General features: G+C 43.5%; 1 protein-coding gene across 2 annotated transcripts in view; it reads left to right on the forward strand.

Moving 5' to 3' along the window:
• Nucleotides 1-14,784, forward strand: part of Dock2 (dedicator of cytokinesis 2) — a 429,458-nt gene extending 414,674 nt beyond the window's left edge. For both annotated transcript variants that reach the window (XM_005376310.2, XM_013509168.1), the window contains 6 exons: nt 7,989-8,126; nt 9,826-9,953; nt 10,720-10,891; nt 11,729-11,849; nt 13,132-13,274; nt 14,216-14,784. In XM_005376310.2, the coding sequence (XP_005376367.1) occupies nt 7,989-8,126; nt 9,826-9,953; nt 10,720-10,891; nt 11,729-11,849; nt 13,132-13,274; nt 14,216-14,278 (765 nt within the window). In that variant the 3' untranslated portion in view covers nt 14,279-14,784. The remainder of the gene's footprint in view (nt 1-7,988; nt 8,127-9,825; nt 9,954-10,719; nt 10,892-11,728; nt 11,850-13,131; nt 13,275-14,215) is intronic.
• The last annotated feature ends 6,125 nt before the right edge of the window (nt 14,785-20,909 follow it).

Genomic DNA, 20,909 nt, shown 5'->3' on the forward strand with positions numbered 1-20,909 from the left:
TTTGTCCATGCTTGTACCAAAACTGCACTACTGTAGCTTCAGAATAAGTTATGAGATCTAGTAGTGAGAATACTCCAAGTTGTTATTTTTGTTTGTTTGTTTTTTAACTCAAACTTGTTTTCAGGTTTGTCTTCTAAGCCCTTTATATTTCCACGTAAATTTTCAAAGCATCTCGTCAATTTTTACAACACCCCCAAAACTCATTCAGAATACCTTAAATATGTCAGTTTAGGAGAAAATGACTGTCTTCCCAGTACTGCGACTTCTAATACACAAACATGAACTCACTAACTTTACTCAACAAAGTTTTGTAGTTCCAGCACTGAAACACATATTTTATGAGATTTATTCCTAGGTGTTTGATGTTTTTAGTTCTATCATCAATACTACTGGTTTGAATTTTTACGTTGTCAACGAAAACACTTTTGGATACTCTATACCAGTGTGGCAAACCTATGGCACATGTGCCGCAGCGGGCTGTTGTCAGCGTTGAAAGTTCTAAAAGGTTCACCATCACTGAACAACCTTGTGCTAATGTAAAACTTCTTTTCCAATCTGATACCACTTATTTATCTTTCCTGCTTCACTGTACTGATGTGATAAAATGCACATCCCCAGTATCAATATTTCACACAATGTTTCACAGTGTATGTTTTTAAAATAGTCCATTCTATGCCTAACTTGTATATTGTGAATGAATAATTGTATCAAATGCCTCTTCTGAGTGTATTGAGGTACATCTTTATTTTGTTAATGTGGTGAACTATATTAGTTGGTTTTGGAATATTAGGCCAACTTTTCACATATCAAGTGAGTCCCACTTAGGCATAGCATAGTATCATTTTTGTATATCATTGAAATCTATTTGCAAATGTATCCTTTAGGATTTTTGCATTTATGCTCAAAAGAGATAATACCTTATAATTTTCTTTCCTTTTTCCTTTTTTTTTTTGTCTTTTTTTTGTTGTTGTTTTTCTCCGGTACCGGGAACCGAACTCATGACCTTGTGCTTGCCAGGCAGGCGCTTTGCCGCTGAGCTAAATCCCCAGCCACTTTTTATGTCTCTTTGAGACAGTCTCACTATGCAGTTCAGGCTGGCCTTGAGCTTACTTATGTAGGCCAGGCTGGCCTCAAATTCGCAATGATCCTCCTGCCTCAGCCTCCTGAGTGTTGGGATTATAGGCATGCACCATTTTCTTTCTTATATCCTTGCTCTTTTCTTTATAGCAAAATTACCCTTAAAATGAGAGAATTTTTTCCTATTTCTCAATTTTTTGGAACAGTTTGTGTGTAGTCGGCACTTATTTATAGCCTAAATGTTTTCTAGAATTTATCAGTGCTACCATATGGGGCAGGGAAGTTTTAAAATATGTATTCAACTTGAGTTTTCCAGTTTTATATTATGTGTCCTTGTCGATAAATTGTATTTTTCTAGGCAATTTGTTCATTTTATCCAAATGTTAAATTTATTGACAAATTTTTATATCATCTTCTGATTATTTTTTTTAATTTGGGGGAAGGGTGTTTGAACAAGGTCTTACTATGTAGCTCAGGCTGGCCTTGAACTCACAGTGTAGTCCAGGCTGTCTTCTACCTCAGAGCAATCCTTCTGCCTCAGCCTCTCCAATGCTGGGGTTACAGGCATGTGCCACCATACCCAGCTTATAATCTTATAATATTTGTACTTTCTAAAATAATACTTTTTCAATCTTGATATTTCAATTTTGATACCCTGTATTTCTGTGATTAGTCTTTTTAGGGGTTTCTCAATGTTGCCTTTCCAAAGAACCAATCATTGACTTTGTTGGTCCTCTCTTGTAAGTTTTATTTTTTACTCACGTCTATACTTGCCTATTTCTTTTGCTCTGAGTGTAATTTCCTTTGCTTTAAAACTCTTCAGATTTAATTTTATTAATTTTCAGTATAACAATGGTTTTTTAATTGAGACATAATTGGACATCTTTGTGGGGTACACTATAGTAATTCATGTGCAAATTCATTCATAATGTGCATGCTGTGTAGTAGCCAGATTAGGGTAATAAGCATTTCCATCTCTTTGGCCATTAAATATTTTTATATGTTATTATTTCACACTCTCTTCACTTTGAAATATATCCTAGATTGTTAACCTATAGTTACCCTACTGGCTAAAGAAGAACTGGAAGGTGTTCCTCAGCTCTATATTTTGGCGCTGCCTGTGGAAGTTCTTTGCATCCTGGCCCACACGTTTGTCTTTTAGATGATGGTCATTCTGATCAGGGAGTGGTGATATCTCACTGTAGTTTTGGTTTGCATTTCCCGGGTGATTAGTGAAACTGAGCACTTTTTCATGTACTTCCTGGTTGTTCTTCTGTGAAGGATCTATTTTGAAAGATGTCTGTTTAGTTCTTTAGCCTATTTTTTAATTAGATTGTTTGGGGTTTGGTGTTAAGCCATTTCAGTTCCTAATATATTCTGACTATCAATTCCTTGCCAAATGAATTGTTGTAGATTATTTCCTCCCATTCTGTTGGCTGTCCCTTAATTCTGCTGATTATTTCCTTTGCTGCATGGAAGTTCTTAGTTTGATAAAACCCCATTTGTCTATTTTTCTTTTGTTGCCTGTGCTCTGGGAGTCCTATCTAAAATGTCACTGGCAACACTAATGCCCTGAAGGGCTCACTTTATGTTTTCTTGCAGAAATTTCATAGTTCCAAGTTCAATACTTGGGTTTTGATCCACTTTGAGTTGTTTGCATATGTGGAGAGAGGAAGGGATCTAATTTCATTCTTCTGCACATGTATAGCCAATTTAGCCACCACCATTTATTGAAGAAATGCTTTTCTCCTCTGTATGTTTTTGATGCCCTGTCAAAATCAGTTGATTGCATGGACACAGATCAATATCTGGGATCTCTGCTCTTTTCCATAGGTTTATATGTCTCCTTTATGCCAGTGCCATGCTGTTTTAGTTATGGTAACTTTGTAGTGTGTCTTGAAGTCAGATAATGTGTCTCCAGCATTGTCGTGTGTCATCCCTTCCTCCCAACCCATCCAGGATTACTCTGCCTATTTTTGGTCTTTTGTGGCTCTGTATCAATTTTAAGATCTCTTTTTCTAAGAAAGTCATTGGTATTTTGATAAAAATTGCACTGAATCTATATATCTCTTTGGGTATACAGTCCTTTTAACAATGTTGGTCCTTCTAATCCATGACTATGATATCTTTTCATTTGTGTATGTCTTCTGTGTTGCTGTTTTGTAATTTTTTCATTGCAAATATCTTTCACTTACTTGGGAAAATTTACTTCTGCACATTCTTGTAGCTATTGTGAATGGGATTGCTTTCTTAATTTTTTTTCAGCAACTTAATCACTGGTATATAAAATGCTACTTTTCTCTATGTTGATCTTGTATCTTCTAACATTATTGACTTTGTTTATAAGTCTTAAGTTTTTTGATAGAGTATTTAAATTTTTCTCTGTATAAAATCATGACATCTGCAAACACGGGTTATTTAACTTTGTTTCCAATTCTAACACCTTTTACTTCTTTCTCTTGCCAAAATGCTCTTGCTAAGACTTGCAGTACTGTAATAAGAATGAATGATGAAAATACACATCCTTGTCTTGATCCCAATGATGCAGGAAATGCTTTCAGCTTTTCCTCATTCATATATTGGCTAGAGGGTTTTTAAAATCAATACTCTTTAGTATTTTGAGATATGTGCCTTCTGTACCTAACTTTTGAGAGATTTTTGTCATGAAGTAGTATTAAATCTTAATGTGTTTTGTATATCTCTTGAAGTGATCTTGCAATTCTGGTTCTTCATTCTGCTGATGTGTTGTATCATGTTTATTGACTTCTGTAGGTTGAACTATTTTTTTTATCCCTGGGATGAATCCTCCTTGGTTGTGCTGTATGATCTTTTCGATACACTGCTGAATTTGGTTTGCTAGTGTTTCATTGAGAATTTTTACATCTGTTTTCATCAGGGATACAGGTCTATTCTTTTTGTGTTGTGTCTTTATCTTCTTGGTGTCTGTTTTGCTGGCCTCATAAAAGTTTCCCAAAATTTCTTCCATTTCAATTTCTTGGAAAAGTTTGAGAAGAATTAGAAACAAGTTCTTTAAATATTTTGTCGAATTTAGCAGTAAAGCCAGAACAGTTTTTAGATAGGAGAATTACTGCTTCAATCTCAATACTTATTATTGGTCTGCTTAAATTTTCTATTTCTTCTTAACTCAATCTTGGAAGATTGTGTGTGTTCAGAAATGTTTATCTATTTTTTCTAGGTTTTTCCAGTTTTTTAGCATAGAACAGTTTATAATAATTTCTTATGAGCCTTTGTATATCTGTAGTATGATTTGTAATGATTCTTGTTTCATCTCTAATATTAAGTCATCTTTTTTTTCTTGGTTAGTCTAGCTAAAGTTTTGTCAACTGTGTTTATCTGTTTAAAAAAACCAATGCTTTTTTTCACTTGTCTTTTGTATTTTTTTTTTCAAATTTTGATTTTATTGAGTTATGCTTTGGTCTTTTTTTTTCTTCCGCTAATTTTGAGTTTGGTTTTTTCTTGCTTTTCTAGCTATTTGAGGTACATTGTTAGGTTGTATATTTGAGATTTTTGTTTTTTAGGTATGTATTTACTGCTACAAACTTCCCTCTCATTACTGCTTCTGCTGTATCCCACAAATTTTGATACGTCACATTGTCCTTTTCATTTGTTTCAAGATATACTTCTACTTCCTTTTCAGTTTCTTCCATTATCTACCTATCGGTTGTTTGGGAGGATGTTATTTAATATTCACGTATCTGTGTACTTTCCATTCTTGTTGGGTTGTACTTTTACCCTGCTGTGGTTTGAGAAAATACCGGATGTTTCTATTTCTAAAAAAATGATCCAAAACTTGATTTGCATCCTAACATACCATCTATCCCAGAGAATGTTCCACCTACTGATGAGAATAATATATATTCTGCTGTCATTGAATGAAATGTTGTATAAGTGTTAGGTCCATTTGCTCTATATTATGTTTTGCCAAAACCCCCAGGGAGCTCTAGGTCTCCCACCAGTTCTAGAGCACACAGATGAAAAAAGACAAAGGGATCTGCAGTTGAAGAGGCTCTGGCATAACCAATTGCTCTCAGTGGAACAACGGGCCAAAAGTTCAAGTGCCCCAGGCTTTTATTGGTACCAAACAGGGAGGCAAGTGGGCGTCGTGGCAGAGTACATGAGAAGAGAAACTTTGCAGGCTTCGCTGTAAGGAGGAACAGAGCTCTCTTGCACCAGGCACAGAGGCTCCCCAATTCGTGATGCGGCAGATAACTTGATGTATGCAAGGCTGGCACCTTTACTACCAGGAAGATATGATTCTTTTTGAGTCCCATGGCCTCAGCTGAGATGTTACCTCATGTCTTAGTCCTGCAATTTCACAGGCTTTTGCCCAAGACTCCATTTCAGCCATCAGCAGGGGGCAATTCTGACCCACTTTGCTGCAAATGAGCTATGTTGGTGCCTTGGCCAGACTCCATCGCATTCTTTTGGCCAGCTAAGGGAATATCTGCTTGTATATAGCCAGCTCTGCATATCTCAATGAATAGGGTTGAAGGAAAGGTAGGTAAAGAGGAAAGGAGCTTCATTTCTCAGGGGAATGCTGCTTGGCAGTCTCCCACAGTGGCTCAACTGAAATTTTTTGTTGCTTTTCTGTCTGGATGATGTGTGCATTGAAGGAAAGGGGCTGTTGAAGTCCCCAACTATTATTAGTCTTTCTCTCACTTTATATCTGATAATATTTGCTTTATATTTTGGAGTGGTTCTGTGTTAGATGCACATAGATTTCAACTGTTGTATCTGCTTACTAAATTGACCCTCTCATCAATATATAGTGACCCTCTTTGCCTCTATTTACAGGTTTTGATTTAAAGTCTGCTTTATCAGATAGGAATATCATGACTCCTACACAGTTTGGTTGCCATTTACATAACGTATTTTTCCAGTTATTCACTACTAGTCTATATATGTATCTTTACTAATAAAGTGAGTTCTTCATAGGCAGCATATATCAGAGTCTTGTTTTAATTTTGTGCTAAGTCTTTTGATTAGTGTATTTAATCCATTTACACTTAAAGTTATTATAGGTATGAACTTCCTCCTGTCATTTTATTAATTGTATTCTTCTTATTTTGTATATTTTTTGTTCTTTTCTACTTATTATTATTTTGGGGACTTGGTAGTTTTCTGTCCTGCTAAAGTTTGATACCCTTTTCTTTTGTAAATCTGTTCTTCTACTGTTTTTTTTTTATGTTCATGTATTTTCATAATAGTAGTGATCCTTTTCTAAACTGTAGGATTCCCTTAAGTATTTCTCGTAAGACTGGTTGGATGGTGACAGATTCACTCAATTTCTGCTTATCTGGGAAACACATTTCTCCTTCAGCTTTGAAGGAGAATTTTGTTGGGCATAGCATTCTTGGTCAGCAGGTGTTTTTGTCTGGTTTTTCCCAGTATTTTGTACACATCCTCCAATTCTCTTCTGGTCTTTAAGATTCCCGCTGAGAATTCTGCTGCAAGTCTAATGCGCATTCCCTTATAAGTATGTGATGAATTTTTCTTGATGCTTTGAGAATTTGCTCTTTTTGTAGTACTTTGACATTTTGATTATAATATGCTTTGGTGAAAGACTGTTTGGGTTGAATCTAGATGGGATCCTCTGAGCTTCTTGTATGTGGATGTCTATCTCTATTCTTTTTTTTTCTTCTCTGACAGGTTAATTCAAAAGACTTGTTGTCAAATTTAGAAAGTCTTCTTTCTGCTTGTTCTAATCTCATATGAAAGATTTCTATTGCATTTGCTTACTTCATTAAGGTTTTTAGTTCTGAGATTTCAGTTTGGTTCTTTCAGTTTTTGGCAGGGGGTTGAGACACGGTCTTGCTATGTAGTCAGGCTGGCCTTGAACTCACCCATGCTTGATCATAGGCACACACCACCAAGCCCAGCTGGTTTTTCTTTCTTTTGATTTCTGTCTCTTTGGTGAACCTCTCAGTCATATCCTGAATTGTTTTTCTCATTATTTGTATTGTTTATATATATTCTCTTCCATCCCACTGAGTTTTTTAAGAACTTTATTTTAAATTCTTTTTCTGGCATCTTATATAGATTTCTTTCAAATTGAGATCTATTTCTTAAAAATTATTGTTCTCCTTTACAGGTGTCAAATGTCCCTCCATGTTTCCTTGGTCCTTGCTTTGATGCCTGCCAATGTGGTGTAACATTTGATTTTTTCCCCCAATTTTACAAAATAACATTTGTAAGAAAAGATTTTTCATTTAGATGATGTGTAGAATGCCAGATAAATGCTTCAGGCTTGGTTATAGGGGAGCTCAAAAGCATCAGCTCTGTGCAATTTCTTCATCTTTGACTGCTGTCCGCAGTGCCTATGAATACTTCTACAGTGTAGACTGCAGCGGCTAAGGAAGAAAGTGTACGACTTTGCAGGGCATGGAGCTTTATTGAACAAGTCCTCAGGCTCCACAGAGTTGAGCCCTGATGGCACTGGGGCTTGTGGCAACAGCTGGAGAATTCTGGCCCTGGGTCCTTCGGGGCAAGTACAGTGATGGCAAGGATTCTGGCACCAGCAGCCCCATGGTTCCTGAGCCACAGGATGGGAAAGAGACCTTCCCCAGTGCTCTTAAAGAAAGTAGGAGACGATGGGCCTGTGACACTAGTAGCTGCAGCTCTGAACCCACGGGATGGGACAGGACCTTCCCCCGGGTCCCGCAGGATGAGCACAGGTGATGCTGGCATCTGTGGCACTGGGAATCAGGGACTCAAGGTTTCAGAACCCAGAGAGGAGCTTCCCTAGGTCCCATGGGACCAATACAATTGGTGCTGGCACTTGTAGCATTACTATTGGAATTCACAGAAGTGCTCAGTGAATTCTGAGTAGCCAGCCTTGGCCTTAAGTTCTGGCCAGCTTCGGGCTCATCCTTCACCACCCTTCTCTCCAGATCCCCTTCCTAGGAGCTGGGATTAAGATCCATGAGAAAAGGGTATCTGAGAACCTGCGGCCCTTCCACGACCGGATGGAGGAATGTTTCAAGAACCTGAAAGTGAAAGTAGAGAAGGAATACGGTGTCCGAGAGATGGTATGGACGGTGCCTGTGGCTGGGGCATGGAGTGGGACAGGGAGGGACAGTAGAAATCATAGCCGAAAGACCAGCCAAGGAGCCTGCTCTCCAGAATGACCTTCCTGTAAACTCGGTCCATAGAAAGTCACGTCCGAACAAGTATTAATTACAAATTCGGGCTGTGTATACACCAACTATTCATGGGACTGAATAATTATAAAAACTGCATTAATAAAGCACCTACTGTGTGCGGTCCTGATCTAAATAAGTCCCTCACATTTAACCAGGTCATTTGCTCATCGCAATATACATGGCAGGTATGAATGTTTTTCAATTGTATGTTTCTTCTGAGGTTCAAAGGTGTCAAAAAACTTGCCAAAGTCTATTGCAAGTGACAGAATGGCACAACTTGTACCTGTCTCTGTTGACTCCAGAGTCACTGTTTTGGGCCAGTAATTTGTTCGTCTTAACAAAGCCTTTGGCCTGGTACAATGCCATCTTTCTCATCTTTCTCATAAAGTAGAATCATACATTGTATAGTCCTTTAGAGACCATCTGCTTGAACCCTCTCATGTTGCAGAGACCCAGAAAGGGGCCAGGAGCCTCGGAGAAGCCTAAAAGCCTCCTCAGGCCTCATGAATCTTACTCAAGGATTTTTCCAAGACAGGTCTCCTTTTTCAACATTTCCTGTATGAAATTCCTGCAGTGCAATTCTGATGCTAAATTTTCGGTCAGATTTCCCAGACTCCGGTACTGTCTGCCCCAAACTCCTCCACTTCGGATACCAGCTGTGCATTCCAAGGGTCCCAAACCATCCACACTTCTGCCTAATTACAAATTTGGGGATTCTCATTGCCCCATCACATGTAATAATTCGCTAGAAAAACCCACCAAACTCAGGAAAGCTCTGCACAAATCATCCCTAAGTTATGATGTTTGACTGAGCAGTTTTTCAGTTCTATGAAGCTGTGAAACCACAGGGTAAACAACCAATGTTCTACCATCTCCTGTGTAGCTAAGCCAGGCTTTTCACTAGATTGGGTCTATTAAAGAATTTCTGACTTAAAATGTTTTCAATTTATGATGGGTTTATCAAAGTACAACCCCAACAGAAGCCGAGGCACATCTGTACTGATGATTTCAGGCTAGAATACAAATCCGGATGAGCCTGATGAAGAGATACATAGGGTGAGGTCTAGGAAAGTCCCAAACCTAAAGCTTTGGCATCTTCAGAGTGAATCCCCCTGCAGCACACTGATGTACGATTATAGGGGAGGTTCATCCGAGCTTAGTTGTCCAGAGGTTTTGCATAGTTATGATTGAGGAATTATTGGCCACCTGTTTGAGATCCAAGTCCAGTCCCTGTGTCCTCTCTACAGCTGAGCTAGTCGTACATGGCTCCAAGCCTTAGCTCTGTAATGACTTGGCTGGTCTTTTTGGCATTGCTGGCCCCTTTCCCAAGCCATCTTATTAGCATAAAGTCAGATATGCCCACGGGGGCACCAAGAATGACAAAGACCCTCCTATTATATTAGAAATTTTAAGAATTTAAAGATTAGCTCCTAGGAACCAGGGATAAAGGCCAGACAGGAAGCTTTGTGCTGATCACCTGCTCATCCCTGCATTTCCACCCTGCCTGAAGGTAGCGGGCAGGAGAAAGTCTGACCCCACAAGGCCTCAGCTTTGGCTGTTAACCATTCTCTTCCCCCACCTGCAGCCCGACTTTGATGACAGGAGAGTGGGCCGGCCCAGGTCTATGCTGCGCTCCTACAGGCAAATGTCCATCATCTCTCTGGCTTCCATGAATTCTGACTGCAGCACACCGAGCAAGACTACCTCCGACAAGTCAGTCCACGCCTGCAGCCAGCCCCTGCACCCTGTCTCCTCCCCAGTACCTCCCTCTTCCCTGACTCTTTAGAAGGCCACTGCTGGCTTAGAGAAGGTGGCTTTTCCTAACCTATGGGGACTCGTCGCAGCCTCGTCCTTCCAGTCCAATGATCTGTCAGGCAGCAGAGTGCCTTGTTAGGCCCCTGCTCATCTGACGGACAGGGTCCTGCTCTACCCAGGATGAAATGATCCCAGCTTGGAGCACCTCCTCCTGCACCCACCCACACCCCTGCTGGGTTCTCCCTCTCTTCCACAATCCCAAAGCCTTGGGTTCTTCTCTCCCCACCTCAACTATTGCGATAACAGATTCTGTGTCCCTAGACCTTATCTCAGGGCTATCTCTTGAGGATCTGCACATACCCCTTTTATTGAAAAGGAAGTGATGTTTGAGGAAGTTGAAGAATTTACCCAAAGGCATTCAATGAGGAAGTGCCAGTGTCTGGATTTGAATCCAGATCCATATTTTTAACCAGTTTTGTCTTCTTACAATCACTGTTGCTTTTTTAATGGCTTGCTACTTTCAATCACATTACATTTCATCCTGTATCTGAATATTTACAAATTAAGCAGGTGGTTCCCTAAGTTCTCTGCTAAGACAGCTGATCTGTCTGTCCCTGATCCTGCCGGGACAGCTCAGTTAACAGGGAGGTCCCCTTGGTCCCTGCCAGGTGGTTCCATGGAAGGTCTAATCGCAGGTGCCTCCACTGTCGCACTTGCCCTTTAGCTTCGACCTGGATCTGGCACCGCCCAAGACTCCGAAAGCTGAGCAGGAAGAGCCCATTTCCCTGGGAAGCACCCTGCCTGAGGTCAAGCTGCGGCGCTCTAAGAAGAGAACGAAGAGGAGCAGCGTGGTGTTTGCAGATGAGAAAGCCGCGGCGGAGTCAGACTTGAAGCGGGTGAGTGGTGGAGAGCGTTGCCTGGGCAACGCTGCTGAGGAAGCTCTAATACAGGCAGGACACCCAGGGCTGTGAGGCATGGTCGCATGCCCATGGGACAGTGAGCAGCATGCAAATGGAGCTGGAAGCTGGAAGGGGACATTCGTGTAGAGGGGATGGCTGGATGAAACAGAGATGGCAACTGAACCTAGGCCTTTTGATTCCACAGCCCATATGGCTCCTTTGGAAGCCTGGGCAGAGCATCCCACCTGATACCGAGCCAGGCATTCCTATGTCCCTCAGCCCTCTGTCCCCAGGCCCATTCCAACCACTGCTATCTCAGACTTTATTGAAATCCTTCTGAGTACTGGAAGTCCAGGTGGGGGATGCAGGGATAAAAATTTTACTGCTCTGACTTTGAGTGTTTTGGTTTTATACATTAATAACCAATAATGACAGTTAGTATCACTCTGCCCTGAGGTTCAATCTTAGCTTCTCCCAGGCAAAAAGGTTTGTTTTATATTCTGAGGACCTGGGAGGTTTCAAGAAATGGGTTAACGTTCCAGAAAGGGTCCCCCACAGATGCAGACTTCCCAGTGGGCCTCAGAGTTTACTTTGGTCCAGAGGGACAAAGACAGAAATGCCTTGTGTTTCACAAATTTGGGAGGCACCACTCATGTGATGGTCTGAATGCCCTTCCCTGCAATTTATATGGTAGATTCACCTGGGAAGGGTACAAGCCGGAACAAAGAAGTCAGAGTCATAGAAACAATGCCAAGCCCTCACAGCTGCCCTTTCGGGATCACATTTGCCTCATGCTAAGCCTCTGTGGTATGTGTGTGTGATGTATTCATCCAGCTCTCCAGGAAGCACGAGTTCATGAGCGACACCAACCTCTCAGAGCACACCGCCATCCCTCCCAGGGCGTCCATCCTCTCTCAAATGAGTTTTGCCAGCCAGTCCATGCCCACCATCCCAGGTAGGCACCCTGTCACCAACAGCATTGGACAGTAGAGGTAGTTCGGGCCACCAGCTTGGTGGGGTGAGGAGCGATGGGGACTGTCTGTACATGGTGAAGTGGGCTAGACATCCTGGGGTGAGAGGCTCTACTCTCTCCCACATCCGCCCCTCCTCTGGTGAAGCCATCCCAGGAAGCTCTGCCCAGGGCTGGGGGAGAGGTCTGAGTCCTGCTGGCCCTCAGCATCCAGTAGGAATCCCTGTGCTTTCCATCCGCCCAGTCTCTACAAAGTTCAGAAGCCTGCCCTGGGCATGTCCCCAAGACCCACAGCTCTTTTTTGGACCCAGAATTCTATTTCTGGATCTACAGAACTTGCCGCTAATCTTATAGCTGCAGAAGGTTTGCCTGGATGCTGCCTGTTTCCCTCTCACACTCACTCACTGTCCAGAGAGGATGGTAGCAGCCTCAGGCTGACGTTCTAATTCACAGTGGGGAGCTGGGACAGAAAGGAGCAGGACAGTGTGCGCCATGGCAAAGACACCCGCTGTGGTCTGAACGCCAGCCAGTGCCCGGCCCTGCAGTTACTCTCTCACTGTTTTACACCTCATCACACACTTGTAAAGCAGATAATACCACTCTCCCCAATGATGCATATGCAAATGGAGGCTATGGGAATGACTATTTCCAGTAGATCCAGCTACATGCTAGAATTCTTTACTGTCGCGCCCACCCTACCAATAGCAAAACCAGCGCTGAGTGGTGGCTGATGTCATTGGTCTCTGGGAAACCAGGCCGAGGCTGTCACCATCAGGCCATCCAACACTTGCCCAAGAGAACACTTAGGTTGGAGGCCCCTAACCCCTGCCCTTGGTGGAAAGGAAAAATGCAGGTTGTTCCTTGGTGTAGGAAGGTGAAGGAAAAATGATCTTACACTGTCTCCCCATCTCTTGGGCCAGAAGGTCCTGTGTTCCCTGAGGATGCTGAAGGCCAAGCAGCAAGGAGGACCTCCCACTGCCCTGCCCCCATATTTCCAGGTGGAAAACTTGGACTGAGAGGCTTGTCTGACTGTGGACCAGGAGGCAGGACCACTAATTGCAGGGCTTGTCAAGTCTCACCCAAGAGCACAGCTTCTCAGCCCCGAAGCAGCAGGAAATAGGCCCCCACCCTGCACAGAACAAGTGATCTGTGACTCTGCAAACCAGCCTGCCTCCTGTCTGCCTCCCCCAAGACACCCTTCCTGTGCAACGGAGTTCTCTCCCTTCCACCTCACTCTCTCTCACCTGCGTCTCCACTCTCCTTCCAGCCCTCACACTCTCTGTGGCAGGTGGGATCGGACCGGATGAAGCCAACACATCTCCCCGCCTCAGCCAGACCTTCTTCCACCCCTCAGACAGTGACAAGAAGACGCTAACCAGGAAGAAAGTCAATCAGTTCTTCAAGACAATGGTGAGGACCCAGATGGGTGGCAGGAAGGGAGAATGTTGAGAGCAAGAAGGGAAGCGAGCAGTGCAGAAACAAATTAGGGGTGTGTCAGATTGTGTGTCGGGTGCATTCACACGTGGCTGCTCTCAGGAGGCAGGGTCGGGGGTCCTGAGGCCTGGAACACTATCCATTGGGGACTGGACTCTCCACTGTCCAGTCCTGAGGCCTGGGCCACATGTCCAGAAGTCCCCAGCCTTCTCTTTTTTTTAACCTCACCTGCCTCCTTTGACCAGGACTGGCCCAGCTAGGGGTCCCACAGGGTCCCTCCGACCTGAGAACCAGTAGGTGGCTGGCTTACCCCTAACCTAAATTGTGCTTCCAAGTACCTGTTCAAGCTCTAACAGCCGCTGTCTTTGGAAACTGAAAGTTCTTTTTTGGGAGAAGCATTTTCCTAGTCTAGTTATTTTTTAAAAATCACCAAATTAGAAGTTAATTTTGAATTACTGACTCTTGAAATCCCATCTCCTATTGTTGCTTGTAAGTTTTTGCTCAAGATCAAGAGGGTACCACGGCACTTCTGATAATGGCAATGTTAAATCAGAACTGTGCTTCTATAAAAATCACAAGTCTGCTTCAAGCAAACCGTGAGTCAGGAACCACACTAAGCACTTCCCAGTCATTATGCTGTTTGACCTTAAACTATCTATCCTCTTGAGGATTTGATAAAGCTCAGAGTTAGGAAATGATGTGCCCAACTCACAGAACTTGTGTGGGATCAAGAACCAGCAAAGCTCCACTCTAAGCACTGCCTGGCACCACCTTTCTAACCCAACTGAAGGTCATGGTAACTCTTACTCCACCAGCTTTGGACACAGGTCAGCATAGAGAGCCTGGGAAGCTCTACTCCGATGCTCGTGAGAATCCCATCTCAGTGTTGTGTTTATTTTCTCTCTTTTTCATAACAGCTGGCCAGCAAATCTCCTGAAGAAGGCAAGCAGATCCCAGACATCCTGTCCACTGACCTGTGAGATGCTGCAGACCAGAGCTACACGGGGACTGCCAGAGAAGGGCATTTCCAGGAAAGAAGCACGGCTGCAGCATTGGAGCCTCAGAATAGACAGACTGCCCGCATAAGCTGTCCTCAGCTAGAAGAGACCAAGGGGTGATTGAGCCCTAAGATTTGGTGGCATCACCTGTTGTGGCCTCAGGAGGGTGGATGACCCCATGGCTAAGGAAGCCCCACCCTGGCTTCTTGGGCTGAAGAGGAGCCATCCAGCTCCTCGTATGTTCTCCCCAGCACCCTAGCCGTATCTTTCCAAAACCCAGTTTCTTGGGTATAAGGAGCTGTGTTTTCATCTCATTTGTCTAGGTCCCAGTACTTAACAGAACAGAAAAGCTTTTAATTATTCTTATATTTAGTTAACAGTTTTTATACTTTACATTTTTAATACAACCACTCACCTTCTTTGTTAACTGATCATCTCTAAAGTGTGGCTCTTCCTTACTGACAATAAAAATGGACTCATGGCTCCAACTTGTTGCCTAATTCTGTCAACTGAATTTGGTAGCCTAGGAGGAGGAAACCCCAGTACGAAAAGCATTCTAGGGGGCTGCAGGGATGCAATGAGTCATGGTGGTATCCCAATGCCAGATTTCCCCACCTCATTCATGCTACCCCCAAGAATCTTCTCCATGACCCTGGTTTCTTAGGAACCAAAACCTGGGGCCCCAAGATCCTGAGGAAGTCCAACCAGAATCTTCCTCTATATCATCTGAGCAGTGCAGACTTTCCCATCACCTTCCTCTGCTCTGGAAAGAAATAGAAAAGACACAAAGCCTGGTCACTCTAAAAGACCCCAACCAAGTTCTAACGTGTTAGGAAAAGTGAGATCTTAGACCCTTTAGAGTCATGGTCTCGACTGTGGATCTTGGCACCAGGTCAAAAGTGATTTCTGTTGTTGCTGGAGTCCCCAGCCTTCTCATATGAGGCCCAAGTGAGATAAAGAGTCCCATCAGGCAGCAGCAAAGGGAGCAAATCCTACCTTGACAACCTGCAGGGAGCAGAGAGCTGTGCAGAGGAGCGGTCCAGGCTGGAGGCTTAGGACTCCACTTGGGAAGGAAATTGACTTGAGGTTGGTGGTGTGGTGGCATGCACCTGTAAGCCCAGCACTCTGAAGGCTAAGGCAGGAGGATCACCATGAGTTAGAGGTCAGGCTGGACTAGTGAGTTCAAGGCTAGCCTGAATGATATAGTGAGACTCTGTCCCAAAAAACTAAAGTGTAAAAAAAAAGAAACTGACACTGGATGGATGTCAAGTGCATGGCAATGTGGGGTACAGCATAGGACAACATAGAGGTCTTGGGGTGGATGTTCTCAGAGGATGAATCCCTGTGGTGCAGTTGGGGATGAGAGTTGATGAAAGCAGCCCAGGTATACATAGCCCTGACAGTGTTCTGGACATGATAAGAATTCACTTCCTAAATCTTGATAGCTGCTCTAGGAGGTTTGTACAATTGTTATCAAGCCAGAGGAAGAAACAGGCACAGAGGCAGGACGTGACCTAACTTATACACTTAGTAAGTCCAAAGCCTGGGGTGCACGCCCATGCAAATGATTGGGAACCCTAATCTCACTTCAGTTCTCTACACTGTCTCTGGGTCCCAGTGCATAGGATACCTTGAATCCTGGTGGCCATTGTACCTGCCAGTGTCTCCCTGGTGTCCTCTCTATCCCTTCTCCAAGCCCTGGACCTGTTTCCCAGTCCAGTTTCCTGTTTCCTGTTTTCTCAAAAATCCAAAAAGTCCTGTTATATTGGTGGTTGTGACTCTAGCTGCATTAAATGCTTTTGGCTTCCTAAGGTGAGCTCAAGTCACAGTCCAAACACCCTCGGAAAGCTCACGCACAGAGACACCTGGAGGAAAGAAAGGGCTGGAGACCCAGGGAATCTACACATCTTCACGTGTACACACCAGAGCACCGTGTGCCCCCCCTCCTGTCTGTCCATCTTTCCTTCCCCTGTCCTCACTATGTTCCAAGTTTGAGCTCTTCACATCAGCTTTTCCTCTCAGCGCAAACTAAAGAAATCTCAGCATTTAACCTTAAAATGTGAGTCTTTCCAACCACCAGTGGGAAAAATGACATCTCAGTTAGCAAAAGAAAATGGTTTGCCCTTTCCTCAAACCCCAGAAAAGCAAGTACGATCCTATGCTTTGGACCTGCAGATGTTATTTCTCACTAAGGAGGCTGTGGAACAGTCTGCCTCACAGACTGTTGATATGTTGGGAGGAAACGAAATTTTAACATCTGAAGCTCGTGATTCCCATCCCATCTTTTCCCTTAACAACATGCAGTCCTGGTAACAACAATCCTGTGTGCTGTTTTCTGAGAATGGTCAATATCTATGAGATTTTTTAAACTAGGTCTGAAGGGGACAATTGCACCTTGCCTCTTTTTTCCATGGGAAAATGGAGCCAAAACAGAAACTTCAGATTAAACAGTTTGAGAGTGCAAATGCAATTCCATTGGAACAGCCATTGGGTGGGGGGCCCATCAGGCCTTTGCCAGAATCCCAGACCCTGCAGCTATGTGGCAGTGAGGTTTGTGCAACACCAATAGTAAAAACAATAACCAACAATGACAATGTCAGTGCCATTTTCCAGGCACTCACTCCAGACATCCTTTCCTTAAACCTACATACCAATCTTTTGAAGTAGACACAGGAATACCACTCACACTGAGAGGAAAAAACCAATGTCTGAGTCAACTTTCCATTACTGAACTGTTGACTGAGACTGGGAAATTTACTTTTTAAAACATTTCCTTTAGTTCTGGAGGCTGGGGAGTCCAAGAGCACAGAGCATGCGTCTGCTCTGCACCGGGTGAAGACCTTCTTGCTGCATCGTCATGTGCCAGAGGGCACCACACAGCGAGATGGAACACGCATCCTGCTAGCTTAGGTCTCTCTTCCTCTTCTTCTAAAGTCATTACTGTCATTATGGGGGCCCCACCCTCGCGACTGCATCCAATCCCGTTCACCTCCCACAGACCGCACCTCCAAACGTCTCTCTCACTGCCCACCCAGCGGCTTGAACCACCAATGGCCTACACAGGACTGTACCCCGGTACAACCAATGCTATCAGCTGCCCCATGAGACAGTCATGCATGGACCACCAGTGTGCAAGCTTGTGGAAATGTGTTAATACCTGAATTTGGGAATTAAATTTCTAACACATGAACTTTGGGAAGACACATTCAAGCCACAGCATCCAGGGTTGGGAGTCTACAATGTGACCCTGTCACCCAGCTGGTAAGGGGCACAGCTACCTCTGTTTATCTACATATTCACTTTCTGCTTTTCACTTCAGTGCAGTGGCAGACTGTGCTATCATTTTCCATGCTTATAGGTCTTTCCCACAATGCTCATGGTGGCACCCAGGACAAATGGAGGTGGGGAGAGGTGATTGGCACAGGCTTCCTTATACCACTGGATGCTGTCATTATAAACTAGATCTGTCCCAAATGAACTAACACTGTCAAGGAAAGTATATGCCTTTAGAACTCCCACAGGGAGGGAACACAAGAGAGTAGGTATGCAATAAGAAGGGAGAGAAGGGAGGGATCTCTTCCTTTCTGTGGTACTCTTAGATCACTTCAGCCACCCCTCTCGCTTCACAGTTCATTGATCTCTGCACGACTACATAGCTGTGACCAGCAAGACCTGACCTGAAGGTGACTCTAACCCTTCTAGGTCATTCACACACACACACACACACACACACACACACACACAGTGGTACCTCAGTTCGTGAACACTTCTGTTTGCAAGCAATTTGGTTGGCAAACAGGAGCCTTTGGCAAAATCTTGTTTTTGTTTGCAAACTCTGCATCTGGTGACAAACACTATCTTCACCATCTTTCCCACACAACCACAAACATGGCCATCCTGTCCAAAATCGTAGGACAAGTTCATGAACCAAAATATCCATTTATTTCTCCTCTTGCACGATGGAGTAGCCATGCCTAATCATCACTTTTTCAAGCTGACTGCCAGTCACGGTGCCCCACACAACAGAAGGGAAGACGTACGCGAAGCAAGTCACAATGGTTGCTGCCACTGGACCAGGACAGCAATGCATGTGTCTTCTCCTTCCTTGACCGTGCCCTCAGGCTTCCCCGATGCACACCTAGCAAGTCACCTGGTCTGGGTTGTTTGCCTGATGAGACAGGTTTCCCGTCCCCACAGGGTCTGAGCCTGTAGTTGTCTTGCCTTAATGGTTTCTGCTTGTTTTAATTACTTATTAGGGGACATAAAAGCACTAAGAAATGGCCCAGAGAGCCACTGATTCTGCACATACTTCTCCTTGCCTCCACTGTACTGCAATAATCTAGGTTCGTATATAACCTAGGTCAGTCACTTAGCCATGACCATGAACATGAGAAGCCAAAGTGGCCAGCTGGTAGTCACAGTTTTATCCCAATTCCAACCATTGTTATAGGCTGGGGATTGATCCCAGAACTTTTATTCTGAGCTACACCTTTACTCTTTCCCTTTTTTATTTTTTTATTTGGCCACAGAAATTCACTAAGTTACCCAGAAAGACTGGGCTTGAATTTGTGATCTTCCTGTCTCAGCCTCCCAGATTACAGGCATGTGCCACCATCGCCAGCTCTAAAGGCTGATTTGTATCTCCTCAAAATTCATGTGTTGAAGTTATAACACCTACTACCTCAAGAGGTGACCTTTTGAACATAGAGTCTTTAAAAAGGTATGGGTGAGGGTGGGTGATATTCTAGTATGAATGCTATCCCTTAAAAAGAAAAAAATTGAAAAAAAGACCCAAGGAGAACGTCACATGAAGAGGAAAACAGAAAACCTGAGTGCTGTTTCTGTAAGCTAAAAACATCCAAAGATTGCCAGCAAACCACTAGCGGCTAGGAGAAGTGGAGGAGACAGGTTTTCCTCATAGTCCTTAGAAGAAACCAACCCTGCCGAAACCATGAGCTCAGATTTCCAGCCTCCAGAATGTGAGAACGCATTTGTTGTTTAAGACTCCCAATTCATGGTATTTGTTGCAGCAGCCCTAAGAAAATAATACAGACTGGGACTTTGAATCTGAAAACTTCAAGATTTCTGAGATAGAAGGTGTGAATGAGTCTTGGGGCAGGATAGTGAGAAGTTCTTCTACACCCACCACTTGGGAACTGTTGGAGGCATGGTACCATGTATTTCCCATTGCTTCAGGTATTTCCTGCAGTTTGAAAGGGGTTCCTTCCCTCTGGGAAGTACTGTTTCTCTCTGGTGCCTTGTCTGAGCCTTCAGAAGTGTGTGCTACTGTTTCCTCTGGTGGGCTGCTTCTGATTGCTGGGATCCATGGTAAGGCCAATAAATCCTATGGCCCTGAGCCCACTACCCTAATTTCCTTGTCAATGACTCTCTTGGTCCAAGGAATCCAGGGTACCTGGCCCATCCTCATCATCATGTAAATGAACAAGAGGCTATCAATATAGAACCCTGTGACATTCCCTGGCATATTACTATAAACAAGGTCCCTAAGTGAGTGCAGATAAAAGGAGGACTGACTTAATAGTAAGCTACACAGTATAAATATTCTGTCGTCTTGCTATAGCAAAACAGCCTGGTAGTCATCCTCCTTTTATAGGGATGATGAAGAGAAAGCATTCACCAAATGAATAACTACCTATCAAGTAGCAGAGGCTGTGTTAATTGGATCCAGGAAAGATACAAAATCCTGCATAGCATCAAGTAATCATCTGCCGTGATTCACTTCACATTTAGACAGGATGAACACGTGAATTGAATGGGAGTACTAGTGGGGACCAACACTACTATTTCCTTCAAGTCTTTGACTGCTGTGTTTGTCCCTGAGGTTTTCCTTTTGTTCTTGACAAAAAAGGGTCATTTCTGCGGCTTCCTTCAATGGGAGGTTCCATCAGACCTTCATCCTAGAGGGTATCTTGCTGCAGATGTCACCAGGCAGATACATGTGTAGGTCTATTCTACACCCAGGAATCAGACCAAATTCCTATCCTTGCTCTCCATGGACTACTCTGGCCTGAGGTCCATAATGGAGTTCAGGACCCCTCTGGTTAGTGTCAACTCATATTTTTATCTATCAGTCTTTGAGAAATCTATACTCCTGTTTCCCTGGTACACAGTTACTTGACAAAGAGTTAGAATTATCTTTGAGAAAAGATCAGAGAAGTATTTACTAATGGTGCTTGTGGGTACATTGCAGGGCTTTCTCTGAAAGAACCAGCCTCCATTTCAGGGGCTTTGACTTAGATATAGAACCTGAATGGAGGCTCAACACTTCCCATGATTGATTTTCTGATCATATAAATTAAGCAACAATCTTAGTAGCTGATCATCTATTTGACCCCTAGGACCACCATTAATCAATATCATAAAGACATGTGGGTCAAGGCACCTGGATTGTCTCTCTTGCTCTGTTATTCATGCTTGGGTACCCATTATGACGATTACATCTACCCAGGATCTGATGGTTATTTGAGGCTACCTGGCTCTCCCAAACTGGGAATTCATCTTCTCCGTGGTAATAGGAAGTCTAATTCCAGCGCACCATATGCCGACGTTAACCCTGACCTGTTGAAAACTATCACTGCCATACTTTGTGTCT

The sequence above is a fragment of the Chinchilla lanigera genome, unplaced genomic scaffold (assembly GCF_000276665.1).
Source record: "Chinchilla lanigera isolate Chin_1 unplaced genomic scaffold, ChiLan1.0 scaffold00007, whole genome shotgun sequence".
In the NCBI taxonomy this organism is placed as follows: domain Eukaryota; kingdom Metazoa; phylum Chordata; class Mammalia; order Rodentia; family Chinchillidae; genus Chinchilla; species Chinchilla lanigera.